Source organism: Caretta caretta, chromosome 11 (genome assembly GCF_965140235.1).
Source record: "Caretta caretta isolate rCarCar2 chromosome 11, rCarCar1.hap1, whole genome shotgun sequence".
Lineage (NCBI taxonomy): Eukaryota > Metazoa > Chordata > Testudines > Cheloniidae > Caretta > Caretta caretta.
The window spans coordinates 8,364,888-8,389,364 of NC_134216.1; the positions used below are offsets into that span (position 1 = coordinate 8,364,888).

The 24,477-nt window shown below is 38.2% G+C and overlaps 1 protein-coding gene and 1 long non-coding RNA gene across 6 annotated transcripts in view; one reads left to right on the forward strand and one right to left on the reverse strand.

Moving 5' to 3' along the window:
- Positions 1-24,477, forward strand: part of PTPN4 (protein tyrosine phosphatase non-receptor type 4) — a 229,810-nt gene that overhangs the window by 193,756 nt on the left and 11,577 nt on the right. For all 5 annotated transcript variants that reach the window (XM_048868477.2, XM_048868476.2, XM_048868482.2 and 2 more), the window contains 9 exons: positions 688-771; positions 857-913; positions 2,853-3,009; positions 4,550-4,716; positions 7,892-7,982; positions 8,081-8,142; positions 9,076-9,222; positions 13,252-13,380; positions 14,635-14,783. In XM_048868477.2, coding sequence (XP_048724434.2) covers positions 688-771; positions 857-913; positions 2,853-3,009; positions 4,550-4,716; positions 7,892-7,982; positions 8,081-8,142; positions 9,076-9,222; positions 13,252-13,380; positions 14,635-14,783 — 1,043 coding nt within the window. The remainder of the gene's footprint in view (positions 1-687; positions 772-856; positions 914-2,852; positions 3,010-4,549; positions 4,717-7,891; positions 7,983-8,080; positions 8,143-9,075; positions 9,223-13,251; positions 13,381-14,634; positions 14,784-24,477) is intronic.
- Positions 11,744-12,379, reverse strand: LOC125644499 (uncharacterized). The gene is made up of 2 exons (XR_007359034.2): positions 12,191-12,379; positions 11,744-11,913 (listed from the first exon to the last, which is right to left on the reverse strand). It is a non-coding gene; the product is annotated as an uncharacterized LOC125644499 (long non-coding RNA).

Below are 24,477 nucleotides of genomic sequence, written 5' to 3' on the forward strand. Positions count from 1 at the left end.
TTTCCTGATAAGAGTTTGTGGGGTGGAGGGAGAGGGGTTGTGATGTTGCCTCAATCAAATAAAAGACATGGGAGGGTGGAGGGGGGATTATAGTCACCAAGCTCTGTCAGCATAGGGCACTTCATATTCCTCTCCACACAGCCCTGGAGCATGAGTAGTAAACCTCACATTAGTATTTCAAACTCTTCCTGGAGAGGTGAGTAGCAGGGAGCTCCTGGTCCTACAAAACTTGCCCCCATTATTAAACCGAAGTTGCAGCCAGTGCAAACTAAGACACACAGGTTATGTGACCTGGCCAAGCTACATAACAATACATTTTTACTGCAGTCACACAAAATTTGTAACATATCCACTTGATACTGCAGTAACTGTTATATTTAAATGACTTGTAATTTTATTAGTCAATTTATGATTTGGGTAGTTCCCTATTTCGCCAGCCTGCTTCCAGGAGAACACATTTACAGATTAGCTGTAAACAGCAACTCTGAGTGCACGATTCCCCATATCACACTAGGGTGAGAGAAACAATTTGCATGGTTACTGCTGCTTTCTCAGGGCCCAATAGCAATTACTGGACATTTGATGAGTACATTTGGAACAGCTGTGGTATTAGAGTAATCTTTCTTTAAAGCCTGCATTAGCTGAAAATAAATTACATGTAATGTTATGTACTTCCTTTTTGTTTAGCCCAATGGTGGTGTTCCCCATGACAATCTTGTTTTGATCAGAATGAAACCAGATGAAAATGGAAGATTTGGCTTCAATGTAAAGGTAATGAAAATTAGATGTCTATTCATATTTTTAAAGATTGTTCAGTGACACTCATGATTTGTGACTTGCTGAATTTTTTTTTAAGGGAGGATATGACCAGAAGATGCCTGTAATTGTGTCCAGGGTAGCTCCAGGAACACCAGTAAGTTGTCAGAAAAACTTGGAAGTGGTGGTGTTTAATTAAATGTGTGCAGTGCTGTTCTAGCTATGTAGGTCCCAGGATATTAGAGAGACAAGATAGGTGAGGTAATATCTTTTATTGGACCAACTTCTGTTGATGAGAGAGAGAAGCTGTTCTCTCTTTCACCAACAAAAATTGGTCCAATAAAAGATATTACCTCACCCACCTTGTTTCTCTAATTATATGTGGTGTTATAATTATTGTAAGTCTTTTCCTTTGTGTTTTCTTTTTCCTTGAGGAAAAACGTTCTGGCCACACCTTGCTAGGAATAAAATTGCTCTAACGTATTACCTTTAAGGTAGTAGTCCCCATACCTTGTTGGCAGCTTGTTCTTTAACTGCCTCACATAATAAATGAAAGTAATGGTCAATTAAATGTTGGAATTAAGTATATTTAAAACATGTTAAAAATACTTTTTTGCTAATTAAAGGAGGACAGTGGAATGAAAATAAACTACAGACAGAATATAGTCTCCCCAATATCACTTACATGCTCTTCTACAAATTCCAATGTTAAATAAAAGTAAACTGCTTACATTGCTATCTGTAAGTGAGTTGTCTTATTTATTTATTTAATTTTATTTAAGGAAAGTTAAAGTTCATAGTTTAGTGTGGTGCATGCTTTAATAATAAAAATAAATGTTTTCTCAATACGACAAAGTTTCATCACTGCAAGTGGTTACAATAAGTTATAATAGCTGTTACTTGACTCTTGATATATAATGCCCCACTCACCCTAAAAACAGTTATTTAGCATAAATTTTTAATTTAAACATTCATGGGATTTTGTCACATAAATTGTGTTGAGACAAACTTTTATGCTGTTAAAAATTGCAAATCCCTTTTGTTTTTACTGACACATGCAGATGTGAGTAATGTCAAGATTTAGATTAAACTAGACATAATGAATCATTCATCAGGTCTGATTCTGTGGTGGTGTTTCTGGTGTTCAGTGAGCACCATTAATGTCTTCAAACTAGGCACAATATTGTGGCAGTTGATTGCCAGAAATAATGACCTGGTATTCAGCCTTTGTGATGCCAGCTCTGTGTTGTGCACCTGTCAGAAATTAATAGAATAAGACACACATTTGCTTACATTAAAAAAACAAAGTAGCTTTGATCTAAATAAAATCATTAAAATTTATATGTTGACATCCTTATATTAGATTGTTGTTATCCCAGTTAATTATTTTTTCCTAATTTATTTTCTATATCACAAATTGGTTTGTTTCTATTGCAGTTAATTTTGTATGAATGGATTAAACATCTAGCAATGCTGTGGTGATGATAAATGGGGAATGCACTGCCCTTTCCTCTCTGCAGTTATGGTTAAATTGTAACATAGATAGTATTTTCACTTGCAGGATTACCTTTTTGCCCGGATTACTTTGGTGCATTTCCCTTGCGCCTCCCGCCCCCAATCTTTTTTTTGTTGCCTTGAATGTGATATTAGAAGCTTACTGCTCTTAGATTTTGAAATTGAATTGGTCAAGGTTTTGCCATGCTGCTGCCCTCCTTTCTGAGATTTCTGAGCTTGTCCTGCATCCCCAGTGTTAATGCAGAATACAATTCAAACACTGGAGAGCTTATCCAAGCATTCAACTTCAGCATACATACAAGGAGCAGGGAGTAACAGCAGCAGAAAAGCATGTTGGAATGACAGACTCCTCGTGGTTGTGAATTGAAGTATTCATATGAATGGCACTGTCTGCTGTGTTATGTAATGCTTTATATATCATTTAATCCAATGTGGCAACCATATAAATGAGTCTGGCAGAATCCACATTCCTGAACACAGTTACGCTGTTTCTTATGTTCCTATTTTAAAGTAACAAAATACAAAAGCTTTGTTTTTAGAGTGCTCTGTGTTTGTAAAACTAAATTTGTTTCATGTTGCAGGCTGACCTCTGTGTCCCTCGTTTGAATGAAGGGGACCAGGTTGTATTGATAAATGGCAGGGATATAGCGGAACATACCCATGATCAAGTTGTCATGTTTATTAAAGAGAGCTGTGAGAGGCACTCAGGGGAACTTGTGCTCCTAGTACGACCCAATGGTGAGTGATTTATATGTAACGCAACAAATCTTCGCTCTCCTTCTCCCTAGCCTTCACATTGTGTCCTGGGTTAAGGATGCTAATACTCTTCACAGAAAGGTGCTCCCCCTTAGAAAAAGTACATAAGATTACAACAAGAAGGCAGCATTTCAATCGGATACAAATACAGAGAAATACCTTGTACTGCAAGCATTCATACCTGTAATTGTAAGTGTTCAAAACAAATTTTAAATCCCCAAAATCGGGATATGAAAAATAATTGGGTATTCTTAGCAAGAAGGTTCCACATACATTTTATTCCTAAATCACATTAGGTACAAATTGGCCAGATGATTGCACAAATTGATTTCAGTACGGAGGATAGTCCATCCCAAAACAGCAATTTTGCATGTCTTTGTCTCATAGATCTGATCGTATTCAAGGACTTAAAATATATCTTCAAAGCAATTGAGAATTATTGGCAACATTTTTACTGGAGGCAGCTTAATAAAAGAAAATGCTTAAAAAAACCAAGCTTATACAGTATGTTCATGGCATATATATTGTTGGAATGTTGTCAACAGTCAGCTGCTGGGTGTTTAATTCTGCTCCACTACCCAATCACAATAAAGAGCCATGTAGCAGAAAAGTATACTGAGAAATAATTGGAATAGTTGAAATCACTCCACTAGAGCACCTCAACCAACTGATAAATGATTCTGGCTTCTTTTATTTAATTGTGTTACTTCTCATTCTGTGTATTTAAGCCATTTTCATTGTTTTTGCATATTTTCTTCCTCTGTCATAGTCATATAAAATAAATTCTGCTAAATTGGTTTACAGATTTACCAAGTTAATACCCCTTTGTGTGTTGATTATAGTGGTGGCTTGAATAAAAAGCCTTAAAATGCAGAATTTACAAGTCGCCCTAATTTCCTCATTCACGTTTTTACAGTGTTCTGCTCTCTGGGCAAACTTTTCAGAAGAGCATATACTTGTGTGCTAGTCGTAGTATATGCTTCGCGGTGTGTATCCGAATACATGTGTGTTTACAGGCAGTACTTTTACACAGTACGTTCACAGAATTGTGGTCGGGCCTACGAGTGCCATTCTAGCCAGCAGTCTGCCAGCCGTAGCCTAATTAATTCCCTGCAAAGTGAAACGCAAAACAAAAAAGATAAACATAGGCACTAGGGTGACTTGAGGGATGTGATGTGGGAATTGGGGAGGCCAAAGAGGAGAAAGTTACAGTAAACAAGGCAAGATATGTCTAGGATTAGGGAGCAGGGTTTTAGCAGTATTGATTACATGAAAATCCTTTTCTTACTCAACAATAAACTAAATAATGTAGTTTTAGGATGGAGCATAATGGTTTCAACACTGAATTTGTTGTTGATATGGATTAAAGTCTGACTCTTAATGGTACTCTACCACAGATTTTCCTGTAGAAGCAATACTGAATTGCCTTTTTTTTTATTTAAAAGGTGAGCATTCACTGTTACGGCCAAAGAACATGCTAGGTTAGCACCTCCCTCAACCTTCCTACCTTTATTTATTGTAGCTGTCTATGATGTGGTGGAAGAGAAGCTGGAGAGTGAGCCTGACTTCCAGTACATCCCTGAGAAATCCCCCCTGGATGGTGTCCATCAGGATGATGATGCTCTGCGGGAATCTATGATTCAACTAGCAGAGGGGCTTATCACTGGAACTATTCTGGCTCAGTTTGATGTAAGTAATGTACAATATAATTGTATGCACATACCAGTCTCTTTCTGGGTAATTAGCTTCAACAGAACAAATTTGAATGATACTAGATTGAGTTTAGAATCTGTCAGCAAGGCAATTGACTCATCTGTCGTAAAGAAAGAACAGCCAAACATCAAAAAACTTCTGTGTTGAAACACTACAGATGCAAAATAGTCACCATAGAATAAACATTACCTATCTAGTACAATCTAAATGTTTTTAGTACACTGTAAAGCTGTTTATAACTGGAACTCCCAAGTTTTTGTAATTATAATGATCTTATGCTTATATAACATCTTTCATATTCAAGAATACCTAAAGGGTGTAGGAAGCTTTACCCAAGACCCAGTGTTCATTTTACCCACATCTGGATGAAAACCTAAATTAAAACAAGAAGTGAAGAATACCATAAATGATTTAAACTGCAGGGAAGATTTTAGATGAAATTTAAGTATTAGGACAGAGTACTGGGAAATACAACCCTAATTTTAGGAAAATGCAATAGAATTTTTTTATACGTAGTTGATTTTCATTATTTATTTTGAAGAGAGTAGTGCAGTTCCCCTTAATACCATGCTTGTACATTGGCTCATTGCTGACTGACAGAGAAGAATACCATCTTCTGAATCAACACAACCACTTCTTCAACCCCTAGGTGTTCTTTGGTGGTATCCTATCAAAATACAGACAGAGCTCACCCCAGCTTAGTTTCTGAAATTAGGTCATGTGGCTGGAGGACAAGATAATATATTACATTACTAAAGTAACTAGACAAATGGAGATACCCCTTTTAATGTCAATATGGTATATATTTTATAGACCTGATCCTGTTCTCTCTTAATTCTATGGCAAAATTCCCATTTCTTTTAATGAAAACAGGATCAGACCCTAAAGTATGTGGGTTTGATTTATGGACTGTGTTTAAATTGGATTGGAATCTCTTTAGGACAGGTTTATGCTCAATAAATTACATAGAGCAATTTTCATAGCTGTTGACATTTTTTTACTACTTGGTATATATAGTAATTCGCTGGAAGCTTGAAATCTGTTTCCTTGCCAAACTCTTTCCTCCGTCATATGTTTATATAGTGATTAGTTTTCATGGGGTTGCTCATTTGGCTATCATGTAGATTACTTGTTTTTTTTAAAAAAAGCATTCATATTGTACTAAATGGTACAAAAAATGCATGCATTTGGCAAACAGTTTTAAAAAGGAAAATCATATTTTTGGTTTACCAATCTTGTGTTCCTTTAAACTGAAAATTAAGACGAAAGCAATGCCTTTTTAAGCTTATTGAATTAAAACAAAGATTGCTGAAAATTGGCTGACTTGGGTCACTCATTTTATGTAGAACTATTAAAACTAATGCTTTGAGGAAATAATTTTCCGTTTCAGATCATATTTATGTTTTGCATGATGTACAGTAATGATTTGATCTTTTCTTTTAATTTCATGCAGGAACTTAAATAAAATAGCTTTTGATGCCATTGCGATCATATCCAAGCTCACTTTTCAGCTCTTTTTCTTCTTGTTCAGTCATAATTTGAGGCATGATTAAACTTCTACTCTTGTTCTACTGAGGCTAAACTTACCGCTGGAGTAAATGAGTGTCACTCCATTGACTTTGGAGGAATTGTACCTGCCTAACCTCAACAGTGAATGAGGGCATGGTACAGTGAAATAATAAATTATATTTAATTATACTAATGGATGGATGAATGTGGTTCATGGAATTGAGTGTTAGCAGAGTATTAGATATAAATAAACTATTGTTCAAAAATAACTTTACAGGAGTAAATAGACTACAGATGCTCCCAGACTTACACAATCATTCCATTCTGGAAGGCCTTGTGTAACTCGAGTTTTGCGTAAGTCAGAAACGTACACCCAACCATTATGCAAAAAAAACCCCACAAAACTCCTATTTCTTGCTTATGGAGCTTTTTCCATAAGTGTGGATTTGTGTAAGTCGTGTCTTGCGTAACCCAGGAAGCGTCTGTATATGTGAAGCATTAAAGTGATGTGGAGGAAAAAACTCCTTAATATTTTAAAGTAATGATCATTATAGTGTAAGCAGTCATAAAATAGATGGCCTTGCAATCCATTTTTGTTTTAGTTATATCCGAGATGTGACATTGGAAATGAGGAATATGGCCAAGTAAGGATTAAAAAGCAGGAGCCAAAATGAACTGTTAAAAGAAAAATCCTGTTTCCATGTTTATGTTTGGATTGAAATACATTAGCTAAAGAGAAATACAGAACATATGTCTTCCAAAGTTTCTCTTATAATGATTTGTGCTTTGATGCAAACTAAATAAAATAGAAATTAATAAACATAAATACATAAAAAGAAAAATTAAGAAAAAAGAATAGAAGTAGCGTTATGCATACTTCATGAATACAGGCAGTTATGTCACATTGCCTAGCTTAAATTGTAAAATCATCAGGGCAGGGACTGTTTGTTCTCCCTATAATGTGCCATCCAAACTTAGGATGAGATATACACTTGTTCTTAATAATCCAAATGGAATTTGTATTAACGTGTTTTTCATTTTACCCTGAGTCTTCAGGAGGTATATGTTGTTATCTGTGTAATATCCCATGCAGTGTGGGACTCTTCACTATATTTCTTTGAACTGAGAAGTGTGCTGGTTCAGTTAGGGGCAGCAACTCCTGGCCTCTCCACATAACTGCCTATGTACCAGAATGCAGCAGAACTCCTGCAGAGGGAATGCTTGCGCACACACCCCATTTACTGGGAGCCTGAGATTCATTGAAGCACTGTGTGGGAGGATGATGGTGGCAGACTCGGGGTGTAGCAGTAGCACAGCCAGTAAGGTCTATGCTAAGATGCAGTGGACTGTCTCTGCTATTCCCACAGTCCCCAGTAGTACTGGCCATTGTCCAGACGCATGCCTGCTACAATAGCTTACGAATCAGTTTCCCAGCCTGTGCCTTTTGAGCGAATTTAGTGAGCACATAGTCCAGCTGCTCGAATGATCTTGTAAAAAAACAAAATGAATGTTGAATTGTGCTTGTGAATAGAAAATGTTTTCATGTTCGTTTTATATGCTTTTAAAAGGTCTGTAGTAAATGTAAAGCTAACGAGTCCTATGTTGTGCCTGTAACTATCTGACCAGCTTTATTCTCTTTTAGCAACTGTATAGGAAGAAGCCTGGAATGACAATGTCTTGTGCCAAATTACCTCAAAACATTTCCAAAAATAGATATAGAGACATTTCGCCTTGTAAGTGTGTGTGTATGTGTATGTATGTTTTTAAGTTAAAATACTGTATTTAATTGTACTTGGTAGAGAAATAACACGTTCTTGAAATATTTTTTCAGATGATGCTACACGGGTCATTTTGAAGAGTAATGATGACTACATCAATGCAAATTATATAAATGTGAGTTGAATTCTATGTCATTCATACTGTAAGTACATTGTGGCAGCATTCTGAAGAACAGTTGATTTATAAATTGCCACTGCAGCTTTTCAGCAGAAAATGTAAAAATAAGATAATTCACTCTTTTTGAAGATGTTTCTCAAATCTAACATGGACTGGAGTAGATGGGAAGTATTTTCATCAGTTGGCTTAAACGTTAGTAGGTTTGTTTATCTAAAAGACAGTGGTTGATAATTTCCTACTAACTCTCGGTCAAATTGAGAGATTTTATGTGCAGCAACAAGAGCCTGAATTTTATTTCAGATGGGGTCATTGTTGGAAGAAAGTAGCCATCTAGAGTTAAAACTAGCACAAAGTAACCCAATGCACATTGTTGTAGCAGTGTTCAAGACTAATATTAGCAGAATTCAGCCTGGTAGGTCTGTCTCTTCTAGCCAGTAATAACAAAGTACAGCTAACTTTTCACTTCAGGAATACAAAGGAAAGATATTTGATTCCAGGATTAGTATTTAAATGATCAAATATTGTAAACAGTAGATGTAATGTGCATAAGTCTACCCAAATTATTTTGACACTGAACTGTCACGTTTTTTCATATGCCTTCATTGTGACCTGTGGTCTTGACAGCTCAGGTATTTGGCAACTAAAGTCTGTCAGTTAATTAAATGAAAAATATTTGGGTTTCTTAACGGTTTTAAATAAGGTGATTTTTTTCTCAGTCTTGACAGGTCTCTCTTGTTTTGTGTGCTCTTTTATCTGTGGTCTAGCGGTAAACAGTTGAATAGTATTGATATTATTGATTCATTCTTCTTGTATTTTTTGTAAATCTAATTTAAATTATCTAGCAAAGTCTAAATTTGTGGTGCATAAATTAAAGTTGCCAAGAGAGTAATGTTGTTTAACTAAAATAATTATTAATTTGTTTTCTTTTAGATGGAAATCTCTTCTTCCAGCATAATAAACCAGTACATTGCTTGTCAGGGTCCATTACCAAACACTTGTCCTGATTTTTGGCAGATGACATGGGAACAAGGTTCATCTATGGTTGTAATGTTGACCACTCAAGTTGAAAGGGGCAGAGTAAGTCAAAGTACTAATTTGAAATCTAATCACATATTATTTTTAAAATCCCTTTTTGAATCTGCCATAAACAACTAGGGTAGAACAGGGCTATCTTGAATTTCTTTTTTATGGCAGTGCTCACAGGCATTGCTACAGTTAAGGGTCTCCTGTGTTTCAGTTTTAAACCCTTTATTTCAAGATTATGCAACTAGTCTTAACATATAGTGTAGTATTGAAACATGTATACGTCTTGATTCTCATATTTCATAAATGAATTTTTAAAGACTTAATCTGACTGTTTTTACAGTGAAGTAGTAAACAAAGTTTACCTGCTTGGAGTGTGTTCTTTTTTTCTGAGCTCTGTCAACTCAAAGTCATCGTTTTTTCTAGATTAAAGTTTCTGGACAGGGATGATTTAATTCGGGAAGGAGGCCTAGACCGGTGTTGTATTGTTTGCTTTGCTATGTCATAAATTTTGCTTTGCGATGTCACAACAATCGCTAATTATACTATGGAGCTCTTTGGAGAATTGGATCCAGATCCATGGATCAGCCTTAAATCCACCATTATCCATTTATCTTTGAAAAGTCGTGGAAGATGGGAGAGATTCCAGAAGACTCGAAAAGGCCAAATATAGTGCAAATCTATAAAAAGGGAAATAAGGACAACCCGAGGAATTACAGACCAGTCTGCTTAACTTCTGCACCCGAAAAGATAATGGAGCAAATAATTAAGCAATCAATTTGCAAACATCTAGAAGATAATAAGGTGATAAGTAACAGTCAGAATGGATTTGTCAAAAACAAATCATGTGAAACCAACCTGGTAGCTTTCTTTGACAGGGTAACAAGCCTTGTGGCTGGGTGGAAGCAGCAGATGTGGTATATCTTGACTTTAGTAAAGCTTTTGATATGTCTCACATGACCTTCTCATAAACAAACTAGGGAAATGCAACCTAGATGGTGCTACTATAAGGTGTGTGCATAACTGGTTGGAAAACCATTCCCAGAGAGGAGTTATCAGTGGTTCACAATCAAGCTGGAAGGGCATAATGAATGGGGTCCTGCAGGGATCAGTTCTGGGTCCGGTTCTGTTCAGTATCTTCATCAATGGTTTAGGTAATGGCATAGAGAGTACAATTATAAAATTTGCGGATGATACCAAGCTGTGAAGGGTAGCAAGTGCTTTGGAGGATAGGATAAAATTCAAAATCATCTGGACAAACTGGAGAAATGGTCTGAAGTAAATAGGATGAAATTCAATAAAGACAAATGCAAAGTCCTCCATTTAGGAAGGAACAATCAGTTGCACACATACAAAATGGGAAATTACTGTCTCAGAAGGAGGACTGTGGAAAGAGTTCTGGGTGTCATAGTGAACCGCAAGCTAAATATGAGTCAACAGTGTAACACTGTTGCAAAAAAAGCAAACATCATTCTGGGATGTATTAGCAGGGGTGTTGGAAGCAAGACACAAGAATTAAATCTTCCGCTCTACTCTGCACTGATTAGGCCTCAACTGGAGTACTGTGTCCAGTTTTGGGCACCACATTTCAGGAAAGATGTGGACAAATTGGAGAAAGTCCAGAGAAGATCAATAAAAACAATTAAAGGTCTAGAAAAAAATGACCTATGAGGGAAGATTGAAAAAATTGGGTTTGTTTAGTCAGGAAAAGAGAAGACTGAGAGGGGACATAAGTTTTCAAGTACATAAAAGGTTGTTACAAGGAGGCGGAAGAAGAATTGTTCTTCTTAATCTCTGAGGACAGGATAAGAAGTAATGCGTTTAAATTGCAGCAAGGGAGGTTTAGGTTGGACATTAGGAAAAACTTCCTAGCTGTCAAGGTGGTTAAGCACTGGAATAAATTGCCTGGGGAGACTGTGGAATCTCCATCATTGGAGATTTTTAAGAACAGGTTAGACAAACATCTGTCAAGGATGGTCTGTATAATACTTAGACCTGCCATGAGTGCAGGGGACTGGACTAGATGACCTCTCAAGGTCCCTTCCAGTTCTGTAATTGTTTGATTCTATTACTTTCAAGCTGTACCTCCACGCAATGGAGTACTACCTCTGGGTATTTGCTTAATCAAATGAAAGATTATTAGTGTTAGCAAATTGACTGCTATATATGCAATCTTTTATTTAAAAAGATTTGTTTTTGACTAGTCAGTCCTGTTAGTGCTTACTCCCATTTTTATATATGCTTCTTTTAATACAAAATGATGATGTTACATGTTATTAGCTGCATATGTACAAATTATAAATAAGAAAGTAATTATAAGTAATTATGTATATGTTGCCATAATGGCATTAGCTAATTTCACAAAGGAAAGTCAGCTACACCTGAAACTCTGGTTGATATTGTCTCCTTAGTAATTTTGCCCATTGTGTTGCCTCTGTCCACTGAAGTACCATTCAAATTTTAGCACATACCTGGTGTATTTCATAAAACAGCTGGTATATTATTTGTAACATTCAGTAACAGTTGGAGAACTTGAAACACATAAGTATAATTGGCTGATTGCAATATCCTGAAATTTCATCATAATTCTGAGTTTTATTTGGTGGGTTTTATAGTAGATGTCTATCATCCTGGCCAGCAAAACTGGTCTGTGCTGAGGATAGTCACATTAATTCAGACTTCAGTTCAGTTGTGTGTGTGCATTCTTCTTGTTAAAATAACCATGTATTTTCTGTGCTGTCAGACCTGTTAAATACCATAAAAATAATTTTAGGTGTGTTTTTTTTTAATGTTTTAAAACTATTTTTCAGTGACTCAGTTTTACTATATGATGCAGTGTGCTCCCAAATGAACACAATTAGAGCAAATTTCAGTTCAAGTGCTCTTTTAATTTACTTAATTTTCTTTGCAGATCTAAGAACAGACACACAATAGCAGTTCTCTGAGGTTTTTTAATATTGATATTTATAGAATTCTTTGAGAGCTGCTAAATATTGAAATAAAAGGACTTTATTTGTCTTACCCATCGGCGGACTCCCTGCTCTAATGCTGATGATGGGGCTACTGAGGTCACTATCACACTGCATGCCAGAGTGTCTCAGGGGAGCAGGAAGTCTGCAGATATGGCTGCTCTTACAGACCCTGCCAGGTGGGTTAGAAAGATAAAAAATACGCATGAACTGAAATGACCTCTTTTTGTATTTGGGCATTGAAGCAGTTTGTCATAAAGTTGGTCTTCTTTAAAGTTCTCATTTAACCGTAAAGATTTGGGTAAACCCAACACCTAATGCACCTTATTTTTGTCCCACCATGAAGCAATCTTAGTCATTGCTTACTGGACACTTCCTCCTGTTCACATTATAACAACATGTATTCTTTTTCATGTAAATCTGCCTTAAGGAAGGATTATTTTAGGATTTTAGAAGTTAAGAGTGGCTCTAAGGAGGGACCTAACACTGTGGTGTCAAAAGGGAATATTTAGTGGATATTTAAAAAGAAGTAATATCAAAAGTTAAAGTCATCACTATTCAATTACACTAAACTCAAGAGTTGGGGCCTGTGTGAAGGAAACGAAGTTGAGAAGAGAAGCAGGACTTCTACGTGATTTTACCTTACTTTATGTATGAAAATCAAGTAGTTAAGATCCCGCAGGCAGTGTAGTTATGTAATAATCACACAGCTAGATCAGAGGAAAAGTTTGGTACCTTCAAGGTTAATGGCAACTGCACATCCTGCAATGTTAAACCATATTTTGCCCTCAGGTATTCATATAGAACTTTCATGGAGTTGCATGCATTTGCAGATCAAAATTTGATCCTTTGATTATGTCATATGAGCAAAAAAAACAGTTAAAAATGATTAATTGTATTAATTTGCTCAGGACTAATATAAATTACACTAGTTTGAATTTTTTTTCCCAGTTATGCGGTTAATAGCTCATTTTCAATTATAAACCCCTACAGTATGTTCGGTAAGTAAGTCAGCAGTAATTACAAAATGTTCAGAAGGGAACTTTGCTGAATCTAGAAAGGAGGAAAAATAACGTTCTGTGACTCTAAAGACTGTCGTCTTTGAAAACCTTAGGTTAAGTGCCATCAGTACTGGCCAGAGCCTACAGGAAGCTCATCATATGGAAATTTCCAGATTACCTGCCATTCAGAGGAAGGAAATCCTGCTTATGTCTTCAGAGAGATGACACTGACTAACCTTGAGGTAAAACTATAATATAGTCATTCATCAAATTCTGTGGAATCCTCAAAGTAGAATTACCTAACTGCAGACATTCTTTCCAGTTTTATAGCACGTCCACATGTAGACTATCGAATATATCCAGTTAATTGATCATTTTAAAATCCCATAGAAAATTAGTCTCAATTTGAAAGATTTTATTTTGTGTGAATTATTTTCTTTGTTATGAGTACATACCTTTTGTTCACAAAAAAGTTTTAGTGGTACCTTTTCAGGGAATTGAACAGAGATTTAATCTTGTTCCCATTATGGGTACAGTGCAATACGTCAGTCATTTGGGATGAGTGTTAATTATCTAATTTGGTCCAAGATAATTCTAAAGCTAAGCCATGACAATAATTAAATAAGAAAGTATTAGAGATTTATTCTAATATATTCCCTCGATCTTTTCAAAACATCAGTAGACATTAGATTAGGATAGACATTAGAAATTTTTCATTGTTGCTGCCTAGAAACACGTTTTGTCTCTCTGAAGACAGTTTTCAGTAAACATTTCTTAATAAGGTAACAAACAACATTGGGGAGGATAGTATTCCAAAAACAATGTCTTTAAGCTTCATATTTTTAAACGAAAGCCTGGGTTTCTGATATTTGGTGGCAAAATTTATGGGGTCAATTCTAAACTGTGGGAATATGCAGGCTCCATCTCAAAGAACTCTGGTTACAGGTAACTATTCTTCATGTATTAACTTGAGAAAAAAGGATTTGCAGGTAGAACTAGATAAATTCATGGAGGATAGGTCCATCAGTGGCTATTAGCCAGGATAGGCAGAGATGGTATCCCTAACCTCTGTTTGCTAGAAATAGGCGATAGGGGATGGATCACTTGGTGATTACCTGTTCTGTTCCTTCCCTCTGGGGCACCAGGCATTGGCCACTGTCAAAAGACAGGATACTGGGCTAGATGGACCTTTGGTCTGACCCAATATGGCCATTTTTATGGTCTTATGTATTGCTAATGATATGTGAGGCAGAAAAAGCATAGCTAGAAAAAAATCTTTTAAAATGCAAAGAATGCAAATCTTTTCATTTTAGTGCCTTTTATTATTGTTTATAAGGAAAAATAGGATTCTAAAATATTTGTTGGCCAATAATTAATATTCATAAAGTGCTTTGAGATGCCCAAATGAGAGGTAATTATCGGAGTGTAGTTGATTATCACTGTTTTTTATGATGAAGTCTGAATTACATTTGAACAAATTTTGTATTCCTGATAAGAAAAATGAAACCCGTCAGCTCACCCAGATCCAGTATGTAGCATGGCCTGATCATGGGGTTCCTGATGATTCCAGTGACTTCCTGGATTTTGTGTGTCTTGTACGAAAAAAGAGGGCTGGCAGAGAAGAACCTGTTGTTGTTCATTGCAGGTATTTGTTTTTTCTAACTGAATCCCTCTTCTTGAGCGCTTTCTTCTCTATTTTATTTAGTCTTTTATTGTTCACCATTTCTGATTAAATTCAGTTATAAATTTCATTGCATTCCTGTTAGAGGAAAGAGACAAGGGGATTTAAAATTTGAATCGAACAGTTACCCATAATTCTCCATACCTTTTGATATTAGCTTCACACTTGAGTGAGCAGTTTTCAGAATCAAATGCACTGTCCTGTTACAAATAGGTAAAATGCCTGTGGATAGTAATGATCATGGTAATCCTAGAGGGAGAAGAAACCACTTCCCATTTAGAAAACTGCTATACATACAGTGCCTGTGAACTGCAAAATTCAAAAAGAACTAGATAAATCTTATATCCATAAGGGCAAGATAGCTCTCTCTCTAGCATATGCAGTAGTGACATAAATCACTTTTTCACTGAAGTCTGTCTTCTCTCCAGTACTGAATATTTGTGTATCCATTTTTATCAGATTCAAATATTTCTTAACATTTTAGTACTTTGGCATGAATGAAAACAACTGTATTCATGTTTTCTTTAATATTCTGTGTAAATCTGAAATACACCTTAATGTGCTGCTCTTATTCAATAGTTTTTAGTGACAGTTAACATTTCATCCTTCACATTTAGAATCCATTTAACACAGAATCTCCACAGAACTTAATGTAAGTACAAGACCGGAATAATACTTAATGCCAATTTTTGTCTTCAAATCAACATGCACATCACCCACTGACTTCTTTGAGAGTTGCAGGCATGCATATGTGAATAGGCTTTGGCCCTTTCATCTTCAAAATGCTGTACAAACAGTAACCCTTACGATCTAACCTGTCCAGTAGTATACCCATTTTATAGATGGGGAAACTGAGACAGACACTAAAGGGACACCGTGAACTTAATTTTTTTATCTACTATTTTTACAAGTCAGAGCTAAGATTATTATAACTGGAAGAGATTAGAGCAAAAATTGTTGTTTTTTCCAGTATGTTTACTTTGTGCATTTGATAGCCTCTTGTGTATTGTCAATTTCTCCTGGTTTTGTTTGGGTCTTTCACAAAGGAGTGGGAGGGAAATACATTTTCTTCTGCCCAAGGCAAAGCTTGGGCACTGTGGCAGTGCAGAATACCAACACCTCTTTTTCTCCAGAATCTTAACTTTAACATTTTTTTATTTTTATTTTTTTTAAGTATGTTTCTAGCTCATAGACTTTAAGGTCAGAAGGGACCATTATGATCATCTAGTCTGACCTCCTGCACAACGCAGGCCACAGAATCTCACCCACCCACTCCTGCAATAAACCTCTCACCTATGTCTGAGCTATTGAAGTCCTCAAATCATGGTTTAAAGACTTCAAGAGAATCCTCCAGCAAGTGACCCATGCCCCATGCTGCAGGGGAAGGCAAATAAAACCCCAGGGCCTCTGCCAATCTGCCCTGGAGGAAAATTCCTTCCCGACCCCAGATATGGCGATCAGCTGAACCCTGAGCATGTGGGCAAGACTCACCAGCCAGATACCCAGGAAAGAATTCTCTAGTAGCTCAGATCCCACCCCATCTAACATCCCATTGCGCCTATTTACCACTAATAGTCAAAGATCAATTAATTGCCAAAATCATGTTATCCCATCATACCATCTCCTCCATAAATTTATCGAGCTTAATCTTGAAGCCAAATAGGTCTTTCGCCCTCACTGCTTCCCTTGGAAGGCTGTTCCAGAACTTCACTCCTCTGATGGTTAGAAACCTTCGTCTAGTTTCAAGCCTAAACTTCTTGATGGCCAGTTTATATCCATTTGTTCTTGTGTCCACATTGGTACTGAGCTTAAATAAAACAAGGCAAGTTCCTTGAGTCTCCTTTCATAAGGCAGGTTTTCCATTCCTCAGATCATCCTAGTAGCCCTTCTCTCTACCTGTTCCAGTTTGAATTCATCCTTCTTAAACATGGGAGACCAGAACTGCAACCAGTATTCCAGATGAGGTCTCACCAGTGCCTTGTATAACGGTACTAACACCTCCTTATCTCGACTGGAAATACCTCGCCTGATGCATCCCAAGACCGCATTAGCTCTTTTCATGGCCAGATCACATTGGCGGCTCATAGTCATCCTGTGGTCAGCCAATACTCCAAGGTCCTTCTCTGTTACTTTCAATTGATGCATCCCCAGCTTATAACTAAAATTCTTGTTATTAATCCCTAAATGCATGATCTTGCACTTTTCACTATTAAATTTCATCCTATTACTATTACTCCAGTTTACAAAGTCATCCAGATCTTCCTGTATGATATCACGGTCCTTCTCTGAATTGGCAATACCTCCCAGCTTTGTGTCATCCGCAAACTTTATTAGCACACTCCCACTTTTTTGCCAAGGTCAGTAATAAAAAGATTAAATAAGATTGGTCTCAAAACTGATCCCTGGTAACCTCCTTCCAGCCTGACAGTTCACCTTTCAGTGTGACGTGTTGTTGTCTCCCCTTTAACCAGTTCCTTATCCACCTTTCAATTTTCATATTGATCCCCATCTTTTCCAATTTAACTAATAATTTCGCATGTGGAACCATATCAAACACCTTACTGAAATCTAGGTAAACTAGATCCACTGCGTTTCCTTTGTCTAAAAAATCTGTCACTTTCTCAAAGAAAGAGATCAGGTTGGTTTGGCACAATCTACCTTTTGTAAAACCATGTTGTATTTTGTCCCAATTACCATTGACCTCAATGTTCTTAACTACTTTCTCCTTCAAAATTTTTTCCAAGATCTTGCATACTACAGCTGTCAAACTAACAGGCCTGTAGTTACCCGGCTCACTTTGTTTTCCTTTCTTAAAAATAGGAACTATGTTAGCAATTCTCCAGTCATATGGTACAACCCCTGAGTTTACAGATTCATTAAAAATTCTTGCTAATGGGCTTGCAATTTCATGTGCCAGTTCCTTTAATATTCTTGGATGAAGATTATCTGGGGCCCCCAATTTAGTCCCATTAAGCTGTTCAAGTTTGGCTTCTACCTCGGATGTGGTAATATCTACCTCCATATCCTCATTCTCATTTGTCATCCTACCATTATCCCTAAGCTCCTCATTAAAGACTGAGGCAAAGTATTTGTTTAGGTTTTGGGCCATGCCTAGATTATCCTTAACCTGCACTCCATCCTCAGTGTTTAGTGGTCCCACCTCTTCTTTCCTTTTTTTTCCTTCTTACTTATATGGCTATAGAACCTTTTACTATTGGTTTTTATTCCCTTTGCAAGGTTCAACTCTACATGACTTTTAGCCTTTCTCACTTTATCTCTACATGTTCTGACCTCGATAAGGTAGCTTTCCTTGCTGATCCCTCCCATCTTCCACTCCCTGTATGCTTTCTGCTTTTTCTTAATCACCTCTCTGAGATGCTTGCTCCTCCAGCTTGGTCTACAACTCCTGCCTATGAATTTTTTCCCCTTTCTTGGGATTCAGGCTTCTGATAGCTTCTGCAACTTTGACTTGAAGTAATCCCAGCCCTCCTCTGTCTTTAGAGCCATAAGTGCTTCAGTCCAATCCACTTCCCTAACCAATTTCCTTAATTTTTTAAAGTCAGCCCTTTTGAAATCAAAAACCCTCGTCGCAGATTTATTTTTGTTTATCCTTCCATTCAATTTGAACTGAATTAGCTCATGATCACTTGAGCCAAGGTTGTCCCCTACAATATTCCTTCTATGAGGTCCTCACTACTCACTAAAACCAAATCTAATATGGCATCCCCTCTTGTTGGTTTAGCAACTACTTGATGAAGGAATCCATCAGCTATCACATCTAGGAAAATCTGAGCCCTATTATTATTACTAGCACTTGTCCTCCAGTCTATATCTGGGAAGTTAAAGTCTCCCATGATCACTCAGTTCCCATTAGTATTTACTTCATTAAAAACATTAAAGAGGTCTCTGTCCATATCCAAATTAGATCCCAGCAGTCTACAGCACACCCGAAGCACTATCCCGGGGAGGCTCTAGTAGCTTTCTTCCCCAGTGTGATTTTTGCCCAGATGGACTCTGTCTTATCCATTCCATCGCTTCTTATTACTTTACAGTCTACCTCATCATTGATATACAGTGCTACTCCACCACCTTTACCTTTATTTCTGTCTTTCCTAAACAGCACATACCCTTCAATACCTGTACTCCAGTCGTGATGACTATTCCACCATTATTTCTGTTATCCCTATAATATCTGGTTTCACTTCCTGCACCAGTAGCTCTAGTTTCTCCATTTTGTTACTTAGGCTCCTCGCATTGGTGTACAAACATCTTAATTTTTGCTGTTTGGCCTCACTCACTTTCTTCACCCGATTAGGCATGGACATTCTACCGCCAGTATGACCTATTAGACTGGTATCCACACTGCCCTTCCTCCTTATGTCCATTCTCCAACCCACAGCTGTATTCTTTCTTTTTTCATTTTCTTCCCTCTCAGTGTTAAAATCTGGCATAGAGATTACCTGGACATCTCCCAACCATCTCCCCCAGATTCCTAGTTAAAGCTCTCTTAATCAGTTGTGCAAGCCTCCATCTTAGAAGTCTATTTTCCTCCCTACTCAGATGGAGCCCATCCTGAGAGAACGGTCCTCTGTCCATGAATGCCTCCCAGTGGCCATACATCCCAAAGCCCTCCTTATAGCACCACTGCCTGAGCCATCTGTTGATAGTCATGATCTTGTCACACCTTTGTTGCCCTTCTCTGGGAACAGGCAGAATCCCACTGAAGATCACCTGAGCCTCGATTTCCTTAAGCGTTTTCTCGAGCCTGGCATAGTCTCCCTTAATACGTTCCAGCGAGAATCTATCGGTATCATTTGTTCCCACGTGAAGGACGATCAGTGGATTCTTTCCTGCTCCCTTTAGGATCTTCTTCAACCTCAGGTCCACATCCCGTATCTTAGCACCCGGTAGACAGCACACCCTTCTGTTCTCTGGATCAGCTCTGGTTACAGGCCTGTCCATCCTTCTCAGTAAAGAGTCCCCAGTCATGTAGACCTGCCTTTTTCTGGTGACGGTGCAATTCTCCAGTCTATCCCCTGTTCCCTCTGGCTGCAAGTCCTTTCCATTCCTATTCTCCCTTGTAATCCTCTTCAACCCGCCCTGTATCCTCCTGGGGCTCATATTTGGTGTTGTCTCCATTGACTCTTCCCCTTTTCCTATAGGACTCGCCGCTCTTCTCTTCCTTGCCCTTCCACCAGCAGAGTCCATCCTGCTGTATCCCTTCTTCATTTTCCAACTCTGTCAAGCTGTTCTTGAGCTCTTTCTCCTTCACTAGCTGTTGTGGTTGCAAAGAAAACCTCAAAAATGTGAACCAGGAATTACTGATGCAGAGCCTGAGGCCATGTCTACACTTAACAAGTTTACAGCCATACAGCTGAGCTGCTGCAAGAGTGCTTGTGTAGCTGCGTTATGCCAATGGGAGAGAGCTCTCCCATCAATGTAATAAAATCAGCTCGATGAGCGGTGGTAGCTCTCCCGCGACATAGCACTGTGCATACGAGCACTTGTGCAGGCAAAACATATGTCACTCGGGGCGGGTTTTCCACACCTCTGAGCAACAAAAGTTTTGCCAACATAAATGCTAGTGTAGACATGGCCTTAGTTTGTAGAGAGCCCAGAATAATAGCTCTGGGAGGTGTGAAGTGCCTCATTCATCTCAGGGAGGTGTTAATTCAGCTGCCCAATGGCGATAACTTTAATGGAAGCACTGAAAGCTGTTTCATGCTTCATGGAAGAAAAGAGTGGGAGGATCACAGACCTTGCACAGTTTACTGTGTGTGATGTCTCATGAGGGTAACTCAGGTGGGTGGCATTTTAGAGATCCTATCACATTTCTTCCTCAGTCAAGAAGGACCCATACCCAAGGAGCCTATGAGTGCCCATGGGCATGTTCAAGCCCCACTCAGGGGACTCAAGCTCAAGGATTCCAGGGATGTCATGTGATGCACATATTTTGAATATCTGCCAAATCTACTGTGGTGGTTTCTCGTTTTGGCGACTCACGTGACTGGAACTTACTTTCTCGGAAGAGCGTGGAAGAATACCACCACCTTTTTTTTTCTCCAGTTTGATCTCAAGAAAATAGAAAAAACTGCAGAACCATTAGAGTGGATCTTCCCTTCCTTGCAATAATAGACAAAAGTGATTGTAAAGCCACAAAAATTGGCAGGAAGACTTTGTAAAGCTATTGGTATATTAAACTACATTTTTTTAAACTTGTGTCCAACTCTCTTTGAATACAGTACTTATGCCACAGAACTATTAATGTGTGGCCTAGACAGACCAAAAGAGTTAACATCAGCCATTTAAAAATCTGTATATCTGAACATTAATTGCTGCTAAGGGAGAACTATAGAGAGAGAAATTGTCAACATTTATGTTCTTTACAAATCAGTGACTTCCCAGTAAATAACTGCTGCTTCCTCAAGTAGCGTCGCTGGGGGTGCTGCAGTGTAGGTACTCATGCATCCCTGCACTGCTGATCGGAGAATTTTGGTATCAGTATCCATTCGGCCTGCACATGTGTTGTCCCCTCCTCATGCTCTGCCACAAGGCTAACCAGCCTTGCACGGGCAAACCCTTCTCAATTCCTTCTCAACCGCCCCTGGCTAGAGATGGAGATATTAGCTGTCCGTTCATCGGATCATGAACCCTATTGTTCAAACCTAGTTATTTACTAATCTTTCTTTTGTGAGTTTAGAGTTTCATTTGTTTTTTTTTCTTTAAAAAAACGAACAAAAACCCAACTTTATTTACTACTTCCCCTTTTTCTGGGAACTACCCGTGTGGAGTATGCCTGGTTCACCAGGATTTAAGAGGTGCCTCTCCTATAAACAGCCATCCCTGTAATGGACGGACATTTCTATTGTGTCCGTCGCCTCAGGGAAAGCCATATTCCCCAGAAGTGTGTTTTTTGTCAACTGCTGAAGCTGCAATCTCGAAAGGACAGAGAACTGCGACTAAAACTCCTTCTAACAGAGGCAGCTGTCCAACCATCTTCAGACCCGCATCAAGATTCCCCCAGAAGACAGGAATCTTCACCTGACTAGGCTGCCCTTTGAACCCATTGCCACTTGTTTGCTCACATACCTGTCTATGAAGACAGCATTCCTAGTGGCAATCACCTTGGCGAGGAAAATGGGGGAGATGGCAGCACTGATGGCACACCACCCTAATACAGTATTCTTTCGGGACAAGGTTACTAGCAGACCACACCCGAAGGTTATCCCCAAGGTGACCTCATCTTTTCTCACAAACCAACTGATTCACCTCCTGACCTTTTACCCTAAGCCTTACTGTGATAACATGGAAGTTATGCTGCACACACTAGACATTAGAAGAGTCCTGGCCTTTTACCTGACAGGATGAAGGCCTTTAGGAAATCTCCTAAGCTCTTCCTTTCCATTGCAGAAAGGTCTAAAGGTACAGCAGTATTGGCCCAGAGACTCTCCAGATGGGTCTCCAACTGTATCAAACACTGCTATCAGGTTTGCAACCTAGTACCTCCATCTAGAACCACAGGCACTCCACAAGGTTGGTTTCCTCCTCTGTCACGTTCCTCAAGAATGTCCCTATCTCGGAAATCTGCAGGGAAGCAACCGGGGCATCCGCGCATACCTTTGCAGAACACTATGCTATTTCTGGGGGACTCTGCTTCTGGTGCTATCTTTGGCTCCACATTATTGTCATCCACAGCAGACTTGACTCTGGAGCCCCAGCCCCTCATTAGGGATACTGCTTGGGAGTCACTTACAGTGGAGCATCCATAGGGACACTACTTGAAGAAGAAGAGGAAGTTGGTCACCTTGTGCAGTAACTGGCTCTTTGAGATGTGTGTCGCTATGGGTGCTCCACGACCCACCCTCCTTTCCTCTACTTCGGAGTTCTCGTCAGGTACTCTGCGGTAGAGAAGGAACTGATCGAGGTTTGCCCGTGCAATGGTGGTTAGCCTTGTGGCAGAACATGAAGAGGGGACGGCGCATGTGCAGGCCGAACAGACACTGCTACCAAAGTTCTCTGATCAGGAGCGCAGGGACACAAGCACACCTACAGTGCAGCATTCATAGGGACACACATCTTGAAAAACCATCATAACTGCACAAGGTGAGTAACTTCCTCTTTCTCTGCTTTGTTATCAAACAGCATTAACATATGGGGAATTGAAAGTGAGTGCTAACCTGAATTATAATGACTAATTATTCTGTTTCAGGGTTGGATACATTTTTTCTAATTTTCTAAAATAATTTTATTCTTTATAATGAAGGATACACTAAATCTTGGTACAGTGAATTTCTATCTTGATATTTGGAGCATTATGCATAGAAATCCTGAGTATATCCCTAGCTTCTTTTTGTTGAGCAGTTTTTCATACAATATTGTATTTGCCCCAATGATAAAGTTCTATTCAAACCACTACATTATACGATAACCTTTGATGCCACCTTCTGGACAGAATTATAAAGAAACATATTAAAGTTTTGTGGAATATTTTAATTCTAAATTGTATTTAAAAATAAAACTGATCAAGATAAGTTACAGTTTCTTTATTAATGTGTACTTATAAGATTCAATTTGTTTAAAAGCAAACACTTTAGCCTGAAGCGCCTTCTAATTGTATCAGTTAAGATACATTTAATGACACAAATACGGGTTCCCGATCATATTGACAAATGGAAAATACAGTACCAAGTGTGTGTTTTCTTGTAATTTGTCTTAATATGAAACATTTTAATTTAAAACAACATGTTTACCGTGCTCAAGAGTAAATTGCCTCAGTTTTAGATGTTCTCTGAGGTTGACTCTGGAAGAGTGTGTACATTCACATAAAGAAATTAAGAGTAAGCCTTTTTTGTTTTTAATTTTGAATAAATATCCTTTCTGTAAGACTTCTCGCTATTTTGCCACTTGGGAACCTTCATGTTGTTGTTTTCTTTTTATTAAAATGTGTTGATACTAGTGGTTGTTTTATTTTTATTATGTAGACAAATCCTTAGAGCCTTTTTGGTGTACAGAAGCAGGATATTGCTAATGCTTATCTACTGAAGCAGAGATTCCTAATTGGAGACTACTTTATTTAAAGTTTAAACATTTTGTCACCAGCTTTTGGTTAGCACATTTCCTATTTATTTATTTTTTACAAGCCAAGGCTTTAGGCCAGCTTCTCCACTCCTTTAAGAACAGAGTTCAGTGCAGGAATGGAGTTGAGGGACCAAGGGTGGCATGCCATCCCCTGACACTGCCCTGGGGGCCAGTTCTAACAACTGTAGGGGCATTTTATGACATCTGAGCAGCATAAAGTGGAATACAGAATCTGGTTCTTCATCTTCAATGCTTAGTTTTTCAGCACTATGCATTGTAATCTCAGCTGGGAATTCACTTCTGATGCCCTGCTATGTGACCATGTCATTAAATAAGTCCTTAGTGGTTGTTTAAATAAAATAATACTACACAGCGTAGTTGTGGATTTTTAGACATCTGCTCTAACCAGCCAAAATTTGTCCTCTGCAGCTGCTGGCCTCCAAAGAGACTGCTGTCTATCCAGCAGTGACAGCTTCTCTTTATTCCAAGTTATTTGTCCATAGAACCAGCATCATGGTATTAATTTCAGCATCATGCAGTTACCCAAGCTTGCTGACTTCACAGGGTTAGTCATAGAATG